At 43.3% G+C, this 20801-nt stretch overlaps 1 protein-coding gene across 1 annotated transcript in view; it reads left to right on the top strand.

The window, feature by feature from the left end:
* Positions 1-20801, top strand: part of LOC126187846 (prion-like-(Q/N-rich) domain-bearing protein 25) — a 150383-nt gene that overhangs the window by 36683 nt on the left and 92899 nt on the right. The window contains exon 4 of the mRNA XM_049929157.1: positions 11752-11889. Coding sequence (XP_049785114.1) covers positions 11752-11889 — 138 coding nt within the window. The remainder of the gene's footprint in view (positions 1-11751; positions 11890-20801) is intronic.

The following is a 20801-nucleotide window of genomic DNA, read 5'->3' as shown; positions in this document are numbered from 1 at the left end:
ACTGACGGCGGTGGTGCACAAATGCTGCGCAGCTAGCGCCATTCGACGGCCGACACCGCGGTTCCTGGTGTGTCCGCTGTGCCGTGCGTGTGATCATTGCTTGTACAGCCCTCTCGTAGTGTCCGGAGCAAGTATGGTTGGTCTGACACACCGGTGTCAATGTGTTCTTTTTCCATTTCCAGGAGTGTAGTTCCAGGATCTGCAGTGACCTCTTCCTTATGTTCATGTGGGCCGGTAGTGACCCCTTGTGGCCCCTGGTGTCTTTGCTGCGTTGTTGTTGTTGTTGTTGTTGTGGTTGTTGCTGTGGCCTATCATCAATATTGCCTGTCGGTTGTGTAGTGCTTCGGTGTACCTGCGAGGTTAGCAACCCGCGGCTGCAGGCTGTCAGTTTGGTTGCAGATACTCTAGGAGCCGTGATCTCTGGTGGAGAAGGCCACAGCACAGCGGACCGGGATCCTTCAGATTCAAAGACTTACAGGTCAATATGGCTAATAAACATCCTAGCAAAGATTCAGGTGAAGCTACTATGTAAGCAAACACACAAATCTCTCAGGGGTATGAGCCAACACCAATTTGTTTTCAGAACTGGCAGATCAATAGATGATGCCATTAACGCCCGCATCTCGTGGTCGTGCTAGTTCTCGCTTCCCACGCCCGGGTTCCCGGGTTCGATTCCCGGCGGGGTCAGGGATTTCCTCTGTCTCTTGATGGCTGGGTGTTGTGTGCTGTCCTTAGGTTAGTTAGGTTTAAGTAGTTCTAAGTTCTAGGGGACTGATGACCATAGATGTTAAGTCCCATAGTGCTCAGAGCCATTTGAACCATTTGATGCCATCAATCAGGCCCTACACATAGCTAATACTACAACACGGAAGCCGCGCGAGGTAGCCGCACGGTCTTGGGCGCTTTGTCACGGTTCGCGAGACCCTCCCCGTTGGAGTCCTCCCTCGGGCATGGGTGTGTGTGTTGTCCTTAGCGTAAGTTAGTTTAATTTAGATTAAGTGGTGTGTAAGACTAGGGATCGATGACCTCAGCTGTTTGGCCCCATAGGAACGTACCACCACCACAACACAGAAATACGCCATGGCAATAATGATTGACATTGCCGGGGCATTCGATAATCTCTGGTGGCAATGTTCCAAAGATTAAGACATCTGGAGGTACCGCAATCACTGTACAACAGTTTTCTAGACTACTGTAAAGACAGAGCAGTCGAATGGCATATGGACAGCCGGAAAGTAATTAGAACAATCGCCAAAGGCTGTCCTCAACGGTCGATCTGCGGCCTCATCTTCTGGGACATAACAATCGAAGCCCTCCTACAACTTCTGGACGTGGATGACAGGTCAGACGGCATTTTCGCCTACGCAGATGACCTATTAGTTGTAGTCACTGCAAACAACAAAGCCCAGTTAGAACAGAAAGCCAGTCGAATACTACAAACAATTACACAATGGTGTCAAAACAATAATCTCAGGATAGGTGAAAACAAAACAACATACACATTACTGAAAGGATCACTCCAACGGAATCCTTCAGTTAAAATTGGGGACACAAACACCGAACGAGCACACGTTACGCGCTGTCTTGGGTATACATTAATGTATACCACGAATACATAAGGCTAACTACAGGCAAAGCAGAAAAAATACTACACAAACTGGAGAGGCTAAAATTAACAGTACAGATAACCTCTACCAGTTATACGGACATACCACTGTGCGTTCTTCGAATCAGTACTTAACTTCGCGACTAGCACGTGGGCACTAAACTGAAACTGGTCACCAATAAAGCATCAGTCAGACGAGGGCAGAGAAGTGTTCTAGTTAGGCTGTCTAGAGCATTTGGTACCACCTCAGTGGATGTACTGTGTGTGGTGCTCGGAATATCCCCCTTAGATATCACGATCAAATGCAGAGCTGCAAGATCCTGGTTATAGATGGGGGAGACTAGATAAGGTACACACAATAACTGGTGTGCCGATAGAGACAATGCGTCACCTTAAAAGTTGACATTTGGATACATGGCAAGATGAGTGGGCTGTGATAAGGGAAGTAGGCTGTTCGACTTCCTTCCCGACATACGGAAGTAGTTGAGAATGAAACATATCGATCCCAGCCGCGGTATGGTAATTTCTTAACCGGACACGGACCTTATCTCACGTACTTGAACCGGGTGAGTCTGAGGCAGACACCTATGCGCACATGCGGTGAAGATTCACCCAGAACACACTGTCTTTTTCTGCGGGCAATAGGCGAACAATATACATACGCTACACTTAGACTACACAGAAACAGACGTAGATATACACAGCAATGAGAGACGAAGAACAATGGGCACATTTAAACGTACTGACAAACAGTTTTTCAAAAGCAACGACATAAGAGACATGGCTGTACGCAACGTAACAACAATCTCCAGAGGGTGGACAGCGATACCCACAGTGACAGCGGAAACAGTGACAATGAGAAGGAACAGGAGGAGGATGACGAGATGTGACAGTAAATAAGCATAACGTGCTGGCGATCTAGCCAAGAAATCACCAAATGCTGTAAACGGATGAGCACCTACGGTTAATGCTTAGGGTTACTAATACATAGAATTAGCAATACTAATTCTCTACTAGTTGCCATTTGTGTATGTATGTGTGTGTGTGTGTGTGTGTGTGTGTGTGTGTGTGTGTGTGTGTGTGTGTGTGACTGGCGGTCAACAGCTCGAAGAAACCATTCTGAGGTATTCACCGTCAGTCACAATCGGTGACGGAAATAACAAATCTCTCTTCTATCATATTATCATTTTATATTATTCCCTAAAAAACAACAAAAATTTTATTTGTATTCCAATCTTAAATTATTTTTATTCTGAAAAGTATTATTCTTTGTAAATGTTGTAGATAAAACAAAAGAAAAGAAAACTGTAAGAAGACGGAAAACGAAAATTGTAAAATGTACGACCTGTTTCAAAACATCAGGTAACAGGTCTATAATTTGGCAATAAATAAATAAAAATAAGTTCACAGTAGACGTCAGAGACAGGAACGCAGGCATGAGCAATGTTGACTGAGTAGAGGACACGAGTGAGAGGGAAGATTCCTGTGATAGGGAGAGGCTGTGTGAATAGACGTCAGTAGTTCCAGTGGTGAGAGATTGAGTGTCGCGATCTGATACACGAGATAGGTGGCCACAGCTAGAAAATGCTTGAACATAGCGCCACAAGTAGCGGAAAGCCGCGCGGAGTAGCCGCTCGGTCTGAGGCTCCCTGTCACGGATTGCGCGGCCCCTCCCTCCGGAGGTTCGAATCCTCCCTCGGGCATGGGTGTTTGTGTTGTTCTTAGCGTAAGTTACTTCAAGCAGTGTGTAAGTCTAGGGACGGATGACCTCAGCAGTATGGTCCCTTAGGAATTCTCTCACACAGACACCTAGTAGTGTAAAACGTTGTGCCATCAGTGAAGTGTTGTGTACGTTGTATAGTAGCATGTCGATGGAAGGCAAAGGAAACCTCGTAATTCCATTTTGTTGAATTTTGCAGGAGAAGGAAAAACGGTTTCTTAAAGATAGTGGTTCATATAACGTGCATCTGTAAAGGATGAACATTAATAAAACAGCAGGAACGAGGTCCTGTCCCGAAATGTAATAAAAAAAGGTCTCATGAACATGAGCCCGGAAATGCATCGTTGCCACGGCAGATGGCGCTGACGAATGACAGTACCTCTGACTATGTACCGTCTGTTCCGTGTGTGTTGCAGGTGGTGGGGGTAGTAGCGGTTGTCTTGCAGGGGTATACATAATCGTACTTTGGCTTACGCTATGTTGGTGGGCCACTTGCCTGGAGCTTGGGAGTTCGATTCCCGGCGGGGTCAGGGATTTCCTCTGCCTCTTGATGACTGGGTGTTGTGTGCTGTCCTTAGGTTAGTTAGGTTTAAGTAGTTCTAAGTTCTAGGGGACTGATGACCATAGATGATAAGTCCCATAGTGCTCAGAGCCATTTGAACCATTTGGAGCTTGTGGTTCGACTCAACATCCTGTAGAGCCCAGTCCTCCAAATCTGGTGTACACACAGTCCGCTACCTCTTTGCACGTTCGTCCGCCTGAATGGACTCAAGATCACACAAACGCACAAAAAGGGCTTGAATGTTGTAAGAGGTTTTTGCTGTCTGTGAGTATACATGTTTGTGTGAAGCCGTGCTGCCTCTCGACCGTTTCCATTTGCTCGGCCACACATAAACACCATCTCGGCTTGCTCCTGACATTAACACCAGACCATTCTACTCCTTACAGTATGCTGCGTCAATTACACAGCCGGCAACACACCAGAAATACACAGTACGTCTTCAGAGGGACTGTCATTCGTCAGCGCCTTCTACCGTGACGATGATGCATTTCCAAACACATTTTCATAGGAACTTTTTTCTTCCTTTTCCAATCAGAAATCCGTCCCTGCAGTTTGTGGGTTTTATTAACGTTCACCTTGCATAGCAGAAGCCTAGTTGACAGATTAGAGAAATCCAAGCATTTAAAAAATCTCTTTTATGATGGAATTACTGGTGACTGTAATCACGAGGTTTTCACAGACGTGGTGTTCATTACCTACTTATTGTAATGTAATTTCGGATAATTTAATAAATAATAATAATAGTAATTTAATATATAACAAAAGCATTTGACACGGTGCCAGACCGCATACTGCACGAACGTACGGATAAGCTCCCAGGCAAGTGAGTGGCTCAAAGACTTCTTAAATAACAGAGCCTAGTCCATTCTTCTCGACGCCAACTGTTCATCAGATGGTTCAAATGGCTCTAAGCACTATGGGACTTAAGATCTGAGGTCATCAGTCCCCTAGACTTAGATCTATTTAAACCTAACTAACCTAAGGGCATGACACACATCCATGCCCGAGGCAGGATTCGAATCTGCCACCGTATCAGCAGCGCGGTTCCGGACTGAAGCGCTTAGAGCCGCTCGGCCACAGCGGCCGGCTGTTCAGAGACAAGGACCTGTGATAGGCAAGTGTGATAGGACCGCTATTACTCACTATGTAAGTAAATAATTTTACGGACAGGGACAGCACGTGTCTGCGGCTGTTTCTGGATGATACGGTGTCGTACGAGAAGGTGTTGTTGTTGAATGAGTATAGGAGAATAGAAGTTGATTTACACAAAATTTCTTATTGACGTGAAGAGTGACAGCTAGCTCTAAATGTGGAAAAGTGCAAAATAATGCAGATGAATGGGAAAAATAATCACGCAATGTTTGAAGACAGCATTAGTACTAGTAGTGTGCTGCTCGACACAGCTACAATGATTAAATATCTGGGTGTAAAATTGCAAAACTATATCAAATGGAACGAACATGTAAGGATTCTACTGGTGAAGGCGAATGGTTTACTGGAAGTAGTTCAGGACTTTCTGGTTCAAATGTACAGGAGACAACGTATACAGGGTGTTACAAAAAGGTACGACCAAACTTTCAGGAAACATTCCTCACACACAAAGAAAGAAAATATGTTATGTGGACAAGTGTCCGGAGACGCTTACTTTCCATGTAAGAGCTCATTTTATTACTTCTCTTCAAATCACATTAATCATGGAATGGAAACACATAGCAACAGAACGTACCAGCGTGACTTAAACACTTTGGTACAGGAAATGTTCAAAATGTCCTCCGTTAGCGAGGATACATGCATCCACCCTCGGTCGCATGGAATCCCTGATGCGCTGATGCAGCCCTGGAGAATGGCGTATTGTATCACAGCCGTCCACAATACGAGCACGAAGAGTCTCTACATTTGGTACCGGGGTTGCGTAGACAAGAGCTTTCAAATGCCCCCATAAATGAAAGTCAAGAGGGTTGAGGTCAGGAGAGCGTGGAGACCATGGAATTGGTCCGCCTCTACCAATCCATCGGTCACCGAATCTGTTGTTGAGAAGCGTACGAACACTTCGACTGAAATGTGCAGGAGCTCCAGCGTGCATGAACCACATGTTGTGTCGTACTTGTAAAGGCACATGTTCTAGCAGCACAGGTAGAGTATCCCGTACGAAATCACCATAACGTGCTCCATTGAGCGTAGGTGGAAGAAACTAAAATGAGCTCTAACATGGAAATTAAGCGTTTCCGGACACATGTCCACATAAGATCTTTTCTTTATTTGTGTGTGAGGAATGTTTCCTGAAAGTTTGGCAGTACCTTTTTGTAACACCCTGTATAACACTAGGGCGACCAATTCTTAAGTACTGCTCGAGCGTCTGAGAACCTCACCAGGTCGTATTAACGGAAGATATCGAAGTACTTCAGAGACGAGGTCCTAGATTTTTTATCGGTAGGTTCATTTAATAGCTAGATATTATGGAGATTCTTTGGGAACTGAAATGGGAATGTCTGGATCGAAGGTGACTTTCATTTCGAGGAACTCTACTGACAAAATTTAGAGAACCGGTATTTAAAGCTGACTGCACAACGATTCTACTGCCAACATAAATTTTGCGGAAGCATCAAGAAGATAACAGAAATTAGGACTTGCATGAAGCCACGTAACAATGGTTTTATCTCGCTCTGTTTGCGATTGGAACAGAAACGGAGCCTGCCGTTGTCGCCGAGCCGTTCTAGGTGCTTCAGTCTGGAACCGCGCGACCGCTACGGTCGCAGGTTCGAATCCTGCCTCGGGCATAGATGTGTGTGAAGTCCTTAGGTTAGTTAGGTTCATGTAGTTCTAAGTTCTAGGGGACTGATGACCTCAGATGTTAAGTCCCATAGTGCTCAGAACCAACACAAACTGACATGCTTAGTACTTGTACAGCTTGTCCTCCACAACGCACCATACGGTGGTTTGCGGTGTATGTATGTAGATGTAGATATGGAAAAGACCTTTCTGGGCCCGCAGGAATCGTATGACAATGTTCCTGGAATATAATTATGAGAAATAATGAAAATGACCTATGCGAGAGAAAAATGGATTAACCTGGTTAAAAAGTTACACAAGAACACAAAAATAATGACGAATATAGGAAACAAGAGCACCTGAAATATTTTCGTTGACAAAGGTCTAAAACAAGGTTGCGGATTGTCATCTGTTCTGTTTAATACACTACTGGCCATTAAAATTGCTACACCACGAAGATAACGCGCTACAGACGCGAAATTTAAGCGACAGGAAGAAGATGCTGTGATATGCAAATGATTAGCTTTTCAGAGCAGTCGCACAAGGCTGGCGCCGGTAGCGACACCTACAACGTACTGACATGAGGTAAGTTTCCACCCGATTTCTCAAACACAAAGAGCAGTTGACCGGCGTTGCCTGGAGAAGCGTTGTTGTGATGCCTCATGTAAGGAGGAAAAATGCATACCATCAAGTTTCCGACTTTGATAAAGGTCGGATTGTAGCCGCTCGCGATTGCGATTTATCGTATCGCGACACTGCTGCTCGCGTTGGTCGATATCCAATGACTTTTAGCAGAATATGGAATCGGTGGGTTCAGGAGCGTAATACGGAACGCCGTGCTGGATCCCAACGGCCTCGTATCACTAGCAGTCGAGATGACAGGCATCTTATCCGCATGGCTGTAACCGGAAGTGCACTCACGTCTCGATCCCAGAGTCAACAAATGGAGGACGTTTGCAAGACAACAACCATCTGCACGAACAGTTCGACGACGTTTGCAGCAGTATGCACTATCAGCTCGCAGACCATGGCTGCGGTTGCCCTTGACGCTGCATCACAGACAGGAGCGATTGCGATGGTGTACTCAACGACGAACCTGGGTGCACGAATGGCAAACGTCATTTTTTTTCGGATGAATCCAGGTTCTGTTTACAGCTTCATGATGGTCGCATCCGTGTTTGGTGACATCGCGGTGAACGCACATTGGAAGCGTGTATTTGTCATCTCCACCATACTGGCGTATTACCTAGCGTGATGGTGTGGGGTATCAATGGTTACACGTCTTGATCACCTCTTGTTCGCAAAGACGGCACTTTGAACAGTGGACGTTACATTTCAGATGTGTTACGACTCGTGGCTCTACCCTTCATTCGATCCCTGCGAAACCCTACATTTCAGCAGGATAATGCACGACCGCATGTTGCAGGTCCTGTACGGGCCTTTCTAGATACAGAAAATGTTCGACTGCTGCCCTAGCCAGCACATTCTCCAGATCTCTCACCAATTGAAAACGTCTGGTCAATGGTGGCCGAGCAAGTGGCTCGTCAAAATACGCCAGTCACTTCTCTTGGTGAAATGTGTTATCGTGTTGAAGCTGCATGGACAGCTATACCTGTACATGCCATCCAAGCTCTGACTCAATGCCCATGCGGCTCAAGGCTGTTTTTACGGCCAAAGGTGGTTGTTCTGGGTACTGATTTCTCAGGATCTATGCACCGAAATCACATGTCAGTTTTAGTATAATATATTTGTCCAATGAATACCTGTTTATCATCTGCATTTCTTCTTGGTGTAGCAATTTTAATGGCCAGTAGTGTATTTTTCTGGAATAGTCATTGAATGGCTGCTGCAGGAAGTGTTCAGGTATGGGAATCAGATTGGTGTCGATGCTCTTCATTTTTTTTTCTGGGGATGACCAGGCAACATTTTCTCAAGATGAAGATGATTATGGAATACATGCTGAGAAATGTTAAAGAAGAGCATATCAAATGGGATTTAGGAATAAATCTGGACAAGGCGGATTCTATGTGTAAGGGACAGGATTTGGTAAAAATTGACGCAGAGAGAGGGTAAATAATATTGTGTAGAAGCGAAAGAGAGCTTTGAACGGGATAATATGAAATAATAATATTCGGCAAGACAATAATAAAATGATATTTCACAGTGTGGTGGAGAATATGGTTCTAAAAGGAGCTGATATGTGGTCTCATACAAGAAAGCGAGAAAATTAGAACAGAGGAAATGGACTGTGGGAGAAAATTTCTGCAGTTAACCAGGTAAGATAGGTTACGAAACGGGAAATATGCATGCTAATGCAGATAACGTACTCCATAACAAAAACTTCGGAGAACAGATCGCTTGAGAGGTACGGGTAAGTGCGGAGAACTGTATGTGACCAAGGAAGGTTTTAAATTGACAGCCGCCCGGAAGAAGACGGAGAAGATCCCCAGCATTAACATGGGAAAAATACACACAGGAAGTAATGGAAACAGGAATCTAAGATCTTATGATAGGAATGAAAGATGCCTTTGGAAGAAAACGGCTAACTGCTAGCGGGGGAGAAAAATATTACGTTAGTATCAAGTAATAGGAAGATATGTTCATCTAAAAAGAACATAAACAAAAAAGGCTATTCAGTTGTTCTGTGAGTTACGCAATAACTAGACTATTAATTATAATTACAATATTAACATCTTTAATCTTAAATGGGTATAATCAGATACATTACTTATGTATTCCGTAAGGAGTTGCTTTGGTACGAAACAGAAAACGCCACACACTGACCACGGGCTATTTGCAGTAGAGAATACAAACGGTCCATATTTGTTAAGTGAAGATCATATCCCGCTATGCGCAGGAAAACTCGAAGACATGCGAAGGTAGGCAACTATGAGAAATCCACATTCGAAGCAATGTAATACATTTATCTTTCTTTTCAGTTTCATTACTTATTTTAGTTTTATACTGTTTCTAATTTATTAAGATTTTTAAACACACTTGCTGTGGTTTTATAGTATAAGTTATTATCATTATCACAATTAATAATTAAAACTGTTGAACAGAGAATTTTCAGTGTATTGTACGACCTGCTGTAGACCTACATAGTGGAGTGGAGTGTAAGAACTGATAGTTATAAAGTATATTTATGACGAAAGCAAAATTCATATTGGATATCTTTCACATTGTTTTAAAAAACATAAAAAACTACTGTAGTTTCACCTTCAAGAGATAAGATATTTTTACAAAGTTATTGATTCAAATATTTTCAGGAATTTAAATTATTATTTATGTGTAGTGTAGGATCCTTCTTTGTCCCGGTGCTGTAAAATCTCAATCATTTTTCAGTTTTAGATTCTTGGGCTCTTCTTGTCGAAGGACACATGTAGCAAAAACGCTGATGTGAAAAAACCTTCTAACTACCTTCTTAATACCGTGTTGGTCCACCTTTCAAAAATAATAGAGGTGCAACTCTGTTTGGCATGGATGCGACAAGTTCTTGATATGTTTCTGAAGGTATGAGTCAGCAGACGCCTAAGCATAGATCTCGCAATTCTCGTAAATTACGGGCTTTTGATTTGTGGACGCGGAGATGCCGCCTGGACGCATCACATATGTTTTCCATGGGTTCAGATCAGGCTGATTTCGTGGCCATGCACCTCAAACCACTGTTCTCCGATTCTGCCCTTGTGACGGGGACAGTTATCCAGTGACTTTTCAGTGCACTACCCGGCCTGGTAAATGGCAACACCTGCTGGTCACTGTAGTTCGAAATCTAGTCATCTGTGGATTTCCCATTGCTTACCGTACAAGTAGTGTATGTGCAAAGGAGACAGCAGACAAGCTGCTAGTGCAAGCACTTACACACTGCAGCTCGTGCATTTGGGGTCCCCAGTAAACAGGCATAACAACGGACATCGAATGAATTAGCAGATCAATTTTTTGCGTTGATATCTACTGCAATTGCCGTTATAATCAATTATTATTCGTTCAACCGTCTTTAGCTTACTACAATGAAAGTCTATTTCTCAACAGACGCGATATTGCTTATATTTATAAAGCATCTTCTGTGATCATTCTGGAAATATGGGTACTAGTATCTGTCTCCATTTTGGTATTTATAGACGAGAAACAGTATTTCCCTATAAAATTGGAGTGCAATTTATTCACAGCGTGTTTTACATCTTCTTTACATATTTTGCAAACCACTGCATTTTCCTTCATTGTTATCGGTGAGTTTCGTGAGAACAATGTCTCCTTTCCTCCAAAGATTCATAGGTATCTCTTTAATAATTCGATGTGTGCTGCACAGGCCATATGAAATTGTAAAGCTCATGAATATTCGGAACGAAGGTAACATTGTTTCACCAAGCCCAAGCCCTGTTAATTAAAGCTGAAGAACGAGATTTTTTTTTTACGATGATGAATATGTAAGTGAAACTGGAAAGAAAACATCTGATATTCGCACGAAGAGCCCACGCCATCTTCCGTAAAACGGGTTGTGTTATATACACGTAGAGGAGAAGGCAAAGTAAACCATTTGTTTTCAGCATCTTTCTTTTGTTTATTTCCTTCAGAAAGCAAAATTTAGTTTCATGCTTCAGAATCAGTCATCACTATTCGCAAGATACGAATACGTAAGTGAAACACCATGCCACGGAAAGATGACTGACACGATCTCAGTATTTTAGAGTATACGAGGGGAAGGTCCGTAACGATCGCAACGTTTGGGTACCATTTAATAAAGTACCCTTAGTCAGGTTCGTAATAGGTGATTCGTTTTGTAAACTAATAACATCAATACAGTGCAGTCCTTGCACCTTTCAACAAAATAGTTTTTGGACAGATTTGAAATCAATGTTCACTCAGCTGACAAAAATGTATTCTGAGTATTGCGCCTCGTCATGATGTAAAAAATTGTACAGTGACCTTCTTCTCTGTCTGTTCACCAGTTTCCACCTAAAGCTGAAAAACCCATTGGAGAAAAGTGTGGACATTCTTCACCTAATGTTTTCAGTGATGGTACTTTAGCGAGTAATATAAATGAGTCCGTAAATATGAGATCATAGGCTATGGTTAACTTTTTACGTTTTACAGGTGTAGGGGAGAAGTGCACGGAAAGTGATGATTGCTTCGACAATTACGCGACTCACACCTTGACGTGTGCCAGTGGAGTCTGCGCATGCGCCGACGGTGCCTACGACCGCTATGGCTCTTGCAGGCTGAAAGCAAGGGGTAAGTCAGTGTGCAGTTAATTTCACTTCTTACCTCCTCATTTTCTCCATTCCTGATGTAATATTTGGATCACAATATGAGCAGGTATATACAGCATTCCAGGTGTAATTCTTTCTCTGAAATTTTGCTTGCAAATTAGCTGTTCGATAGCCACGTGTACCTAAATTACGTAAAACAAATTGTTAAGATTTGTTTAGCGATTACGTAGATCTTCCCGGCGTAGTAAATATTGATGCTCTTAAAGGGCATGCCGCCGCATTTCATCGTCCTGACGACATTATATTTCGACGGTGCAACTGGCCGCCATCTTCAGATGAGATTTCAGGTGCATAGTGACGCCGGATCTGAGGTAACATGAGGCACGGCGGCTCTTTATACCCTAGAATAGGCCTCTGGGCGTGCGCGAGAAGTTGGACGGCTGCCTTCTTCGAAGCAAAAGCAATTAATCTCAAATTAAGGTGGTTATTTCTTGTATCTAATAAAATAGGATTCCACAGATTGCTTAAAAGAAAACCTTCATCTCTGTCAATAATCTCATCGGACAGTCGTATTTCGATGGGTTCCTAAAGTACACAGTGCCAGTAACGGGAAGGCGGAGCAGTAATTTGCGTCTCTTTTATTGGTATATTATGCTCTTCATTAAGGCAACGTTCAGTGACGGCACATTTTTCACACTGGAGCAAACGAGAATGACGTTGATGATGCACACATCGGTCATCAATCGTACGAATAGTCTATCCAATACAAGCTTTTCCACGATGACAGGAAATTCTATATACTCTACACTTCCCCAATCCCAAATCATCCTCAACAGTTCCAAGAAGGCAAAAGACACTTAGAATATCGTATTTTCCGATGACTTGAAATGCTCTGAGAAATTATCTCCGCAAAGGGTAAAAAAGCAACTGAGTCACAAGTGTCCATTGTTGGTTCACGTCGTGGTTCAAATTGGAAAGCACGAACAATTTGATGATCACTGTATACATTTTACCAAAAAACAACCTTAAGATAATCCAGTTCCTGCCTCAGATTATCAGAATCCGAAATAGCATAACTCTCTTGACGTTCGTCCGATCGTCAGCAGTTTTGGCGCTCCTACTTGTAATTGGGCCAGATATTCTGTTTCTGTTCTTAGCCTTCATGTGCAGAAATGAGAACATCATGTATCTAATCGACCGATTTTATTCACCGCTTGAAGTCTCTCTGGCTTGGAACATCTGACCTAGTTAGTTTTGATGTTGTTTCACTTTTTACTCAGGCACCTTTGGAGGTGTCTGTGTTGCTAACTGGGCAAATTTAGATGATACTGAGCTGTGTCGCCACGTATTGGCAACGACATATTTTTTATATAATGATACCTTTTTTTGAAAAACTGACGGTGTCGCTACAAAGAATCCTCCTTCCCCTATTGTCACCAATCTTCTCATGGAAGATTTTGAAGATATCGCAGCCAAAACCTCTGTCAAACTCACATGTTGTTCTTTTTTTTTCTTTGAGATACAACGATGATATTCTAAGCGTTTGGCCACATGGAATGGAAGATTTTCATCAGCTTTTGGGTAATTTTCACTACCTTCACCCACGCATGAAATAGTCTATGGAAATTGAAAAAGAAGGCAAATTAATAGTTATTGATGTTTTAGTACGCAAAACTGAAAGTAGGACTTCGGGTCACGGTGTATGCCGTGAACCTATGCATACGGATCGCTACCTCCCTGCTACAAGTTTTCATCCATCCCGTCAACGCATGGGAGTTTTACGTACACAGGCCAAGAGAACTTACGCTATACCGGATTCCGATAATTTGACGCAGGAACTGGATTATCTTAAGGTTGTTTTCAGGCAGGATGGGTATACTGATCATCAAACTATTCGTGCTTTCCAATTTGGACCACCATGTGGACCAATAATGGACACTTGTAAATCTGTTACTTTTTTTCTCTTTGCGGGAAGTACTTCTCCGAAAATTTCAACAATCACCAGAAAATACGATATTAAAAGTGTCCGTTCGCCTTTTGCCAAAACTAGAGCTTTTTGGATCTGTTAAGGATGATTTGAGGTTGAGGAAGCCTGGTCATATAAAATTCTCTGTCACTGTGGAAAGGCTTATATTGGACAGACTACGAGGGTGACACAAAAAATGAAACATAAAAGATAAAATAACATTGCCGTAGGCGGAGCCTGTGTAGTATGCGTTTCTGCCGCTAGGCGCGTATAGTGCGACTCATTGCCAGTTCAGTGCCGAGTGTGTTGTCGACCTGGCTTGTTCTGTACATCTGCAGTGATTGTTTTTGCTAGCACTGTTTTGTTCTGGTTTAGTTTTTATGATGGCAAGTTTAAGAAAACAACTTGCAGCAGTGTAATTTTGTTTTCTACTTGGGAAAATGCTGCTGAATCTGTTCTAATGTTGAAAACAGCTTACCATGATGACGCTATGGGAAAAACGCAAGTGCATCAGTGGTTTGCTCGATTTAAAAAAGGCGACATCGATTCATGGCATTCCTCGTTCTGGACGTCCATCAACTGCCCGAATCGATTAAAATAATGAAAAAATTCGAAAGCTTGTGCTCACAGACCGTCGACAGACAACTGATCAACCGTCAGAGATTAGTGGGTTATCTTGGAACTCGGTTCAGCGAATTTTAACCAAAGATTTTGGCAGACAGGAGACTGGTTCTTCTACCACGACAGCGCAGCTGCACACACAGCCATCTCTGTTACAGTTATTGGCTAAAAATGGCATGGTTCCGCTGCCATATGCACTTTACTCGCCTGACCTGGCTCCGTGCGACTTTTTCTTATTTCTACACATGAAAAGGGGCATGAAAGGACACCGATTGGACGACATTGAAGAAGTAGAGAAAAAAACGAGGGAGGACCTGTCAACCATTTATAAAGATGACAACAAAAAATGTTTCGAACAGTGGAAGCACCGCTGGGACAAGTGCATTCGTTGTAATGGAGAGTATTTTGAAGGGAATAAGGCTGTTTTGTAACAATTTGAAAATATTTGGCTCTTAAAAAGTTCTTCAGATTATTTTTTAGGTAGTCCTCGTATTCATAGAGTTCATGACCGATGAGAGGAACATCAACGTCACACACATTTGCCCCAGCATGAAAAATCTGCCGTTGCTGAACATTATGTCAATGAAGGGAATAATATGCGGTTTAAAGAGACGCAAATTATTTCCCCGGCTTCATATTACTGGAATTTTTTTTTAGGGAACATATCTAAATAAATTATCTGCTTACATCATTAATAGAGATGACGATTTTCGTAGAAGCAAAATGTATAATCCTGTTTTATGAGATACCAAACAATAACGGTCTGTTTTTCGACCGGCAACATCTTAATTTGAGATTCATCGCTTTTGATAGTTTCTACCGCGTGCGCTCCTGAATTCTTCGCTTCACAGAGGGCAGTCCTTGGGTTTTTCGCGCACCCGTGGCGGTTTGTTCCCAGGGTATAAAGGAGCGCCCGTATCTCCTGTTACCTCAGTTCCGGTGTGATTGTGCACTTGCAGTCTCTCAGTCTGACGTGAAGATGGCGGCCGGTCGGAGACCATCGAGATATCGCGTAGACAGTACGAGGAAATCCGACTGCATATCCTCGAAGATCGTCAAGGTTTGCCTTGCTTTTAACACTGAAATACCAATGAAAGTAAATGTTAGTTTGTTGGCAAAAGGCCTAATTATGTTACAGACAGTAACTTATGGATGTCATCAGCCGCTATTCAAAGCAGAATAGTTAGCGAGTGTAAGAAGGAATTCTGTATCAGAGAAGTTCAGACGTCGGAAGTCACATTTTTCAACTCATGGAAGAAAGTCAACATTTTGATCACTCTCTGAGTAGAAACAAAATAGTAATCTGTGACACTGATGATGGTTATTACGTTCAACAGTTAAATCTCTTGTAATCTGATATGCCCTGCTAAACTCGCAGGATAGGACAAGTAGTAGGAATTGTGGAAGGGGACCAGAATGAGAGGTTATCAGTTAAACTCCAAACGTAACACTTTATTTAGTTGTCCAAACATTACAGCGCAACTTCTAAGTTTGATTATCGACTGAAAACGTCTTTAATTCTAAAACAGCTGAAGGCCCATGAATTAAATACAACTGCTACATTTTTTTATTTTTTTATTATTATTTTTAGAGGCAGAAGGCTCTAGGCTTTAACCTAAAACAGTATTTAAGCCCAAGCGGTGTAAAACTTGACTAGTAAGATAGATTAAATTTTTAAAAGTGGCTGAAGGGCCATAAATTTTAAACAACATAACTACAATAACTTTTCAACAGGCAGAAGAGCCAAGCTTTATGACCAACAAGAAACCTAAATTCAAAACGGCTGAAGTCCTTTGTTTTAAACAAAAGTGCAAGCAATTTTCCAAGGCAGAAGGCACAAAGCTTTTTTGAAAGAATGTAATACTTTGATAAGGAAGATCCTTACAACTTAAAGTAGCTGAAGGCCGATGCTTTTAAAAAACAATACAATAAATTTTCGACAGGCAGAAAGCCTTTGATAAACATAATTACAAACATACAAATTTAAACCATCGGCTATTAAAAACACACAGTTAAACGCCAATAAGAAAGGCAGTATAGGCAACGGCGCTCAGAAGTTTCTGGGGGGTTTGGTCTGCGCTTGAAATCTTAACGTTCGCTTAGGTGAGACAAGAAGTAGGCCTAACTATACTCGATCCACCGGCAACACAACCAAGAGACAGTCAGGGACCCACAGACAAGATGACTTACTAACCACCGACGAGTATACGAGGATTCCAAAGCCAAGACGTTACAGACACAGCCACCCACAACTTAATATACATTAAGCTGTCAAAAACTACACACCATGTTGGACAGCGAGAACAGGTGAGGAAAGGACACTGCCTGAATTTACGTCAGCGACGGGGGCAGGTAACCGGAACACTAACTGCCAGAAGGCAGAAAATTCCGCTGGTGCACTTGAATTTCAAATCGACAAGTACAGTTAATTCCACCACACGGCGGCTAAATCTTCACCAACTCGAACACTTTCTGTTGCTCCCAGGAATACCACCAACAGCGAACCACCAACCAATGGGACAATATGAACAGATGTGGCTGTGGATTCAGTAATTAAATTACCACCCAATTTTCATGTCCTGGGTCGGTGAGCCACGAACTTCACAGCACTCGAAAAAGCCCCCACACGCTCCGACACTGCGTAGAGACCGCCTGCGGGCCCGGCCAACTGCGCCGCGCAGAGACTTGCTCGCTGATCCACTCCAACCGACCGACTCACTACGAGTACGCCGACAACATTTAAAACAAGTTGTCAGTGGAAATGACACCAACTACTCACACAGTTTGACAAACATTTGCACGAAAACTTAAACGACATTCAGCAGTGGCTGTGCAATCAAGATGACAAATCAAAAGTCGTTACACACACACACAGCCAACCCATAAGTGATCGGCGAGCCAATTCACGTCGTCCAGTAGAACGACCGACTGACGATCCACGAAGACCGTCCCCAGCTCAAGTGATGCGTGGCGGCAATGGTCGGGCGAACCATGGACATCCAGGCGTCACTGCTGCTCCAGCCCAACTGAACTGGGACTGCTACGGTCGCAGGTTCGAATCCTGCCTCGGGCATGGGTGTGTGTGATGTCCTTAGGTTAGTTAGGTTTAAGTAGTTCTAAGTTCTAGGGGACTTATGACCTAAGATGTTGAGTCCCATAGTGCTCAGAGCCATTTGAACCATTTGAACCCAACTGAACTAATGCCGCGTTCCAACTCCACGACTGGCAGGTCCGAACTGCCCGCCTGGCACGTTCCAACTGACTCCATGACAGACGACACCTGGGAAGTAATAGCAGTGCAGAAAAGATAACACGTGAGGGCTATATCGATAGGCGCTGCTGCTCCCGCTGACAGGCAGACAAAGCAGCAACTCAGTGACAACAGAAATTGAAACCAACATAACGAGGTGTCAACACGAAAAAAAAAAAAAAAACAGGATGTAAAATAAGAGATGGCACGAGCGCGAGCTGTGAAGAAACCAGAACTTAAGTTATTGTTGGTTTAAAACTTGTACTATAAATGGAGTGAAGTTTTAGAAGTCACGTGTAAATATTGAGAACGACATGCGATCGAATGGTTTTCCGAGGCATTTCTAACGTATATAATTCTCTAGGGTCCACCCGGTTCACGTAAGTTGTCCACGCTGCTACATTGCCGTCTTCGGGTGCTTCCTGATGACGCCATGCCACCAGATCACTCGTATCCGACCACAATACAAAAGTGTCATATACGTGCGAGCTGGATTTGCACTCTGGCGGCTCTGTACAAACATAATTATGTCTATACAGATTTTTATGACCGAGTTTGAATCAAAAATAACATAAATGGCGATATCATTTGATTGGGGAAGGTTAACTTTTTAACACCACCAAGGGACCGTCTGATGTATACGGCGGACGAGAGGTGTAGCAGTCAGTAATTGAGATGCACTAGTTACAGTAACATCAGTTGTTTCGTAACATGATCTAAACTAAGTTCAGCGTCTGAGGATCTAAGTCCACCTTACTTCATAACAACAGAAATGTCGATTCTTGATAGTGCGTATTAAGTGCTCACTAGGAAAGTCACAGCAACGAGCAGTAATGAATACTTGTGAATGAGTAACGACAGGTTCCATGAGGCTAGGAGCTGGCGGACTGTCAACTGCTGAGCGTGCACACAGTCCCAGAAGGCTGTGAGTCGAAGGCAGCCAGCACCCAAAAAAGTGCTGTAGGGGGCGGACGACAGAAGTGCAGCGTCATACGGAGCTCACAACGAGGGCAAAACGGCACTGTCTGGCAAGCAGCAGCTATGGCTGGCGTCGTGTAATCGTGGTGTCTGATGGTCGGTAGGAGCCCGTAGTGGACCTGATTCTCGAGGAGCGGCCGCTCGACCTAATTATGCGTTCACCGAAGACTAAAGGCGTCGTCTCAGGTGGACAAGTAGCGCGCGGACGAGAATAGGTACCCGCGACTGCAGCGCTGTTGATCGCGACGTGCACACTCCGCACCTGCGCAGCTTGCTCCCCCAGACGCTGTGGCGGCTGCAGCAGGCTCGGCGGTGAACAGATGGCCACTCTTCTGTTGACAAACGACCTTCGAGGTGAAGCAGGAGCCGCATCTAGCCCGCGAAGCATATACGTAATTGTGTTGGCGGAATACACAGGGGCAGAGCCTGCTTACACCGCAGCGTCGAACTTGGTACCTGACCAATTTCAGCTTGCCTGTACCCATTCCTGAGAAAAAGGCTTCTTAACATGTGGAAGGACAGACAGACAGGTACGGACAAAATAAAGTTATCTCAAAAGCGTTCCGTTTTTCCCTAAATACTAATTACTCTGAAACCAAGATACTTAGGCAATCTTTCTCTTTCAGGGATTGCGTGTTTAAAGGCGCCATCGGAATTGGGGTACAAGACCCTAGTCAACAACGATAGCGGACTATAACAGAGTCATGCAGTGAGCCGAGAGACAGCAAAGCCGAGCCTCACAACCCCTCCCCTTCCCCCCCCCTCCCGCCACTCAACTACACCCCATCCCAAAACCCAACGCGGTAACGGCGTGCCTAGCTATACGAACAGAGTGATGGAGGCGATAGAGGCCAGTTTATGTAGGACGCCGATAAAAGCAGAACAATAATCATCAGGGAACACCTGAAGATGACAACTAGTCTCTCTGCCGAAGTATAGTGCACAACTTACCGAGTGATCCAGACAGTCGCCCTAGAGTTCTACAAATGACGACGACAGAACACTGTGTCAAACAGCCACCTCGTTTTAAGAACCACTCCATCTTCCCCTACGCATCCTATCTACATGTAGCTATTGTGCTGTAAGATTGTAACCTGTATGAGTATATCTGCTGTAAAATTAAGCTTATTAGTGGCTATATGCAACCTTTTGGTTGTAGCTACATGAAACGTCCGAGCTTAAGAGTTCCACCATGTATGGTTGTCTACGCTATATGCAGCCTCTGTGAAGTCTGTAGATTTGACCTTCTAGATGTGACTGCTGTGTAACTACATAAACTTTATACCTATTTGTCATCTTTCGCCTAAACATTTATACAATCCTTTAATTGTACAACATTGGTTTGTGTGCTAACAAAACCAACATTTACGTACGTGGCTATGTAAGATCCTAACATCATGACTGAACAATCACTGAATATAAAGTATCCCATTGACAGCTATTGGTATAAAGCAACACAATATTTAACATATTCCTAATGGGACACCCACAACTGTCATTTGAATTATTCGATAGAAACATGCGCGTTTCGGACGCTAATGTCATTTCAGGTGCTACTGTAAGAACTAATGAAGACTAAGTAGGACGCTAAACAGAATTACTTAACATCAGAGAGGAGTGTTAAGGCCATAGACTATCAGTAGAAACGTACCTTAATTGCTTGCCACAAAACATACAAGTAATGCAGAAAAATTAACAAATTTGACCAGTGGTATGAGAGAGCCTGTGCGGGTGAGGCATGAAAAATGTGGGGTCGACCCATAAAACTTCAGGTAAACGGTCAGGTAACTGCATTTTGAGTACACTCGGCATCACACGTGCAACTCACTTGTAAGTTTTGTTGTACACAATTAAGGGACGTTCTTGTGATGGTACACAGCCTTATCGGCCCCCCTAATGTTTCTTAATTTTATTTAGTACCCTGCTTAGTCTTCAGTAATTGTTACAATAGTACCTGAAGGTGGAATTAATGTCATGAAATAGGGGCAGTTTAGGTGCCTTTATTCAATGAAGGGACTTTGTAATTACAACTGCAGCGGATTTATTCACCACGAACAAAACAATATTTCTTAACACATTGTTTTCAGTACGATAGTACGGCTGGCCTAACAACAGTAAT

This window comes from Schistocerca cancellata, chromosome 5, assembly GCF_023864275.1.
Source record: "Schistocerca cancellata isolate TAMUIC-IGC-003103 chromosome 5, iqSchCanc2.1, whole genome shotgun sequence".
In the NCBI taxonomy this organism is placed as follows: domain Eukaryota; kingdom Metazoa; phylum Arthropoda; class Insecta; order Orthoptera; family Acrididae; genus Schistocerca; species Schistocerca cancellata.
Note: the sequence above shows the minus strand (reverse complement) of the source record. Positions and strands in the feature narration are given on the sequence as shown.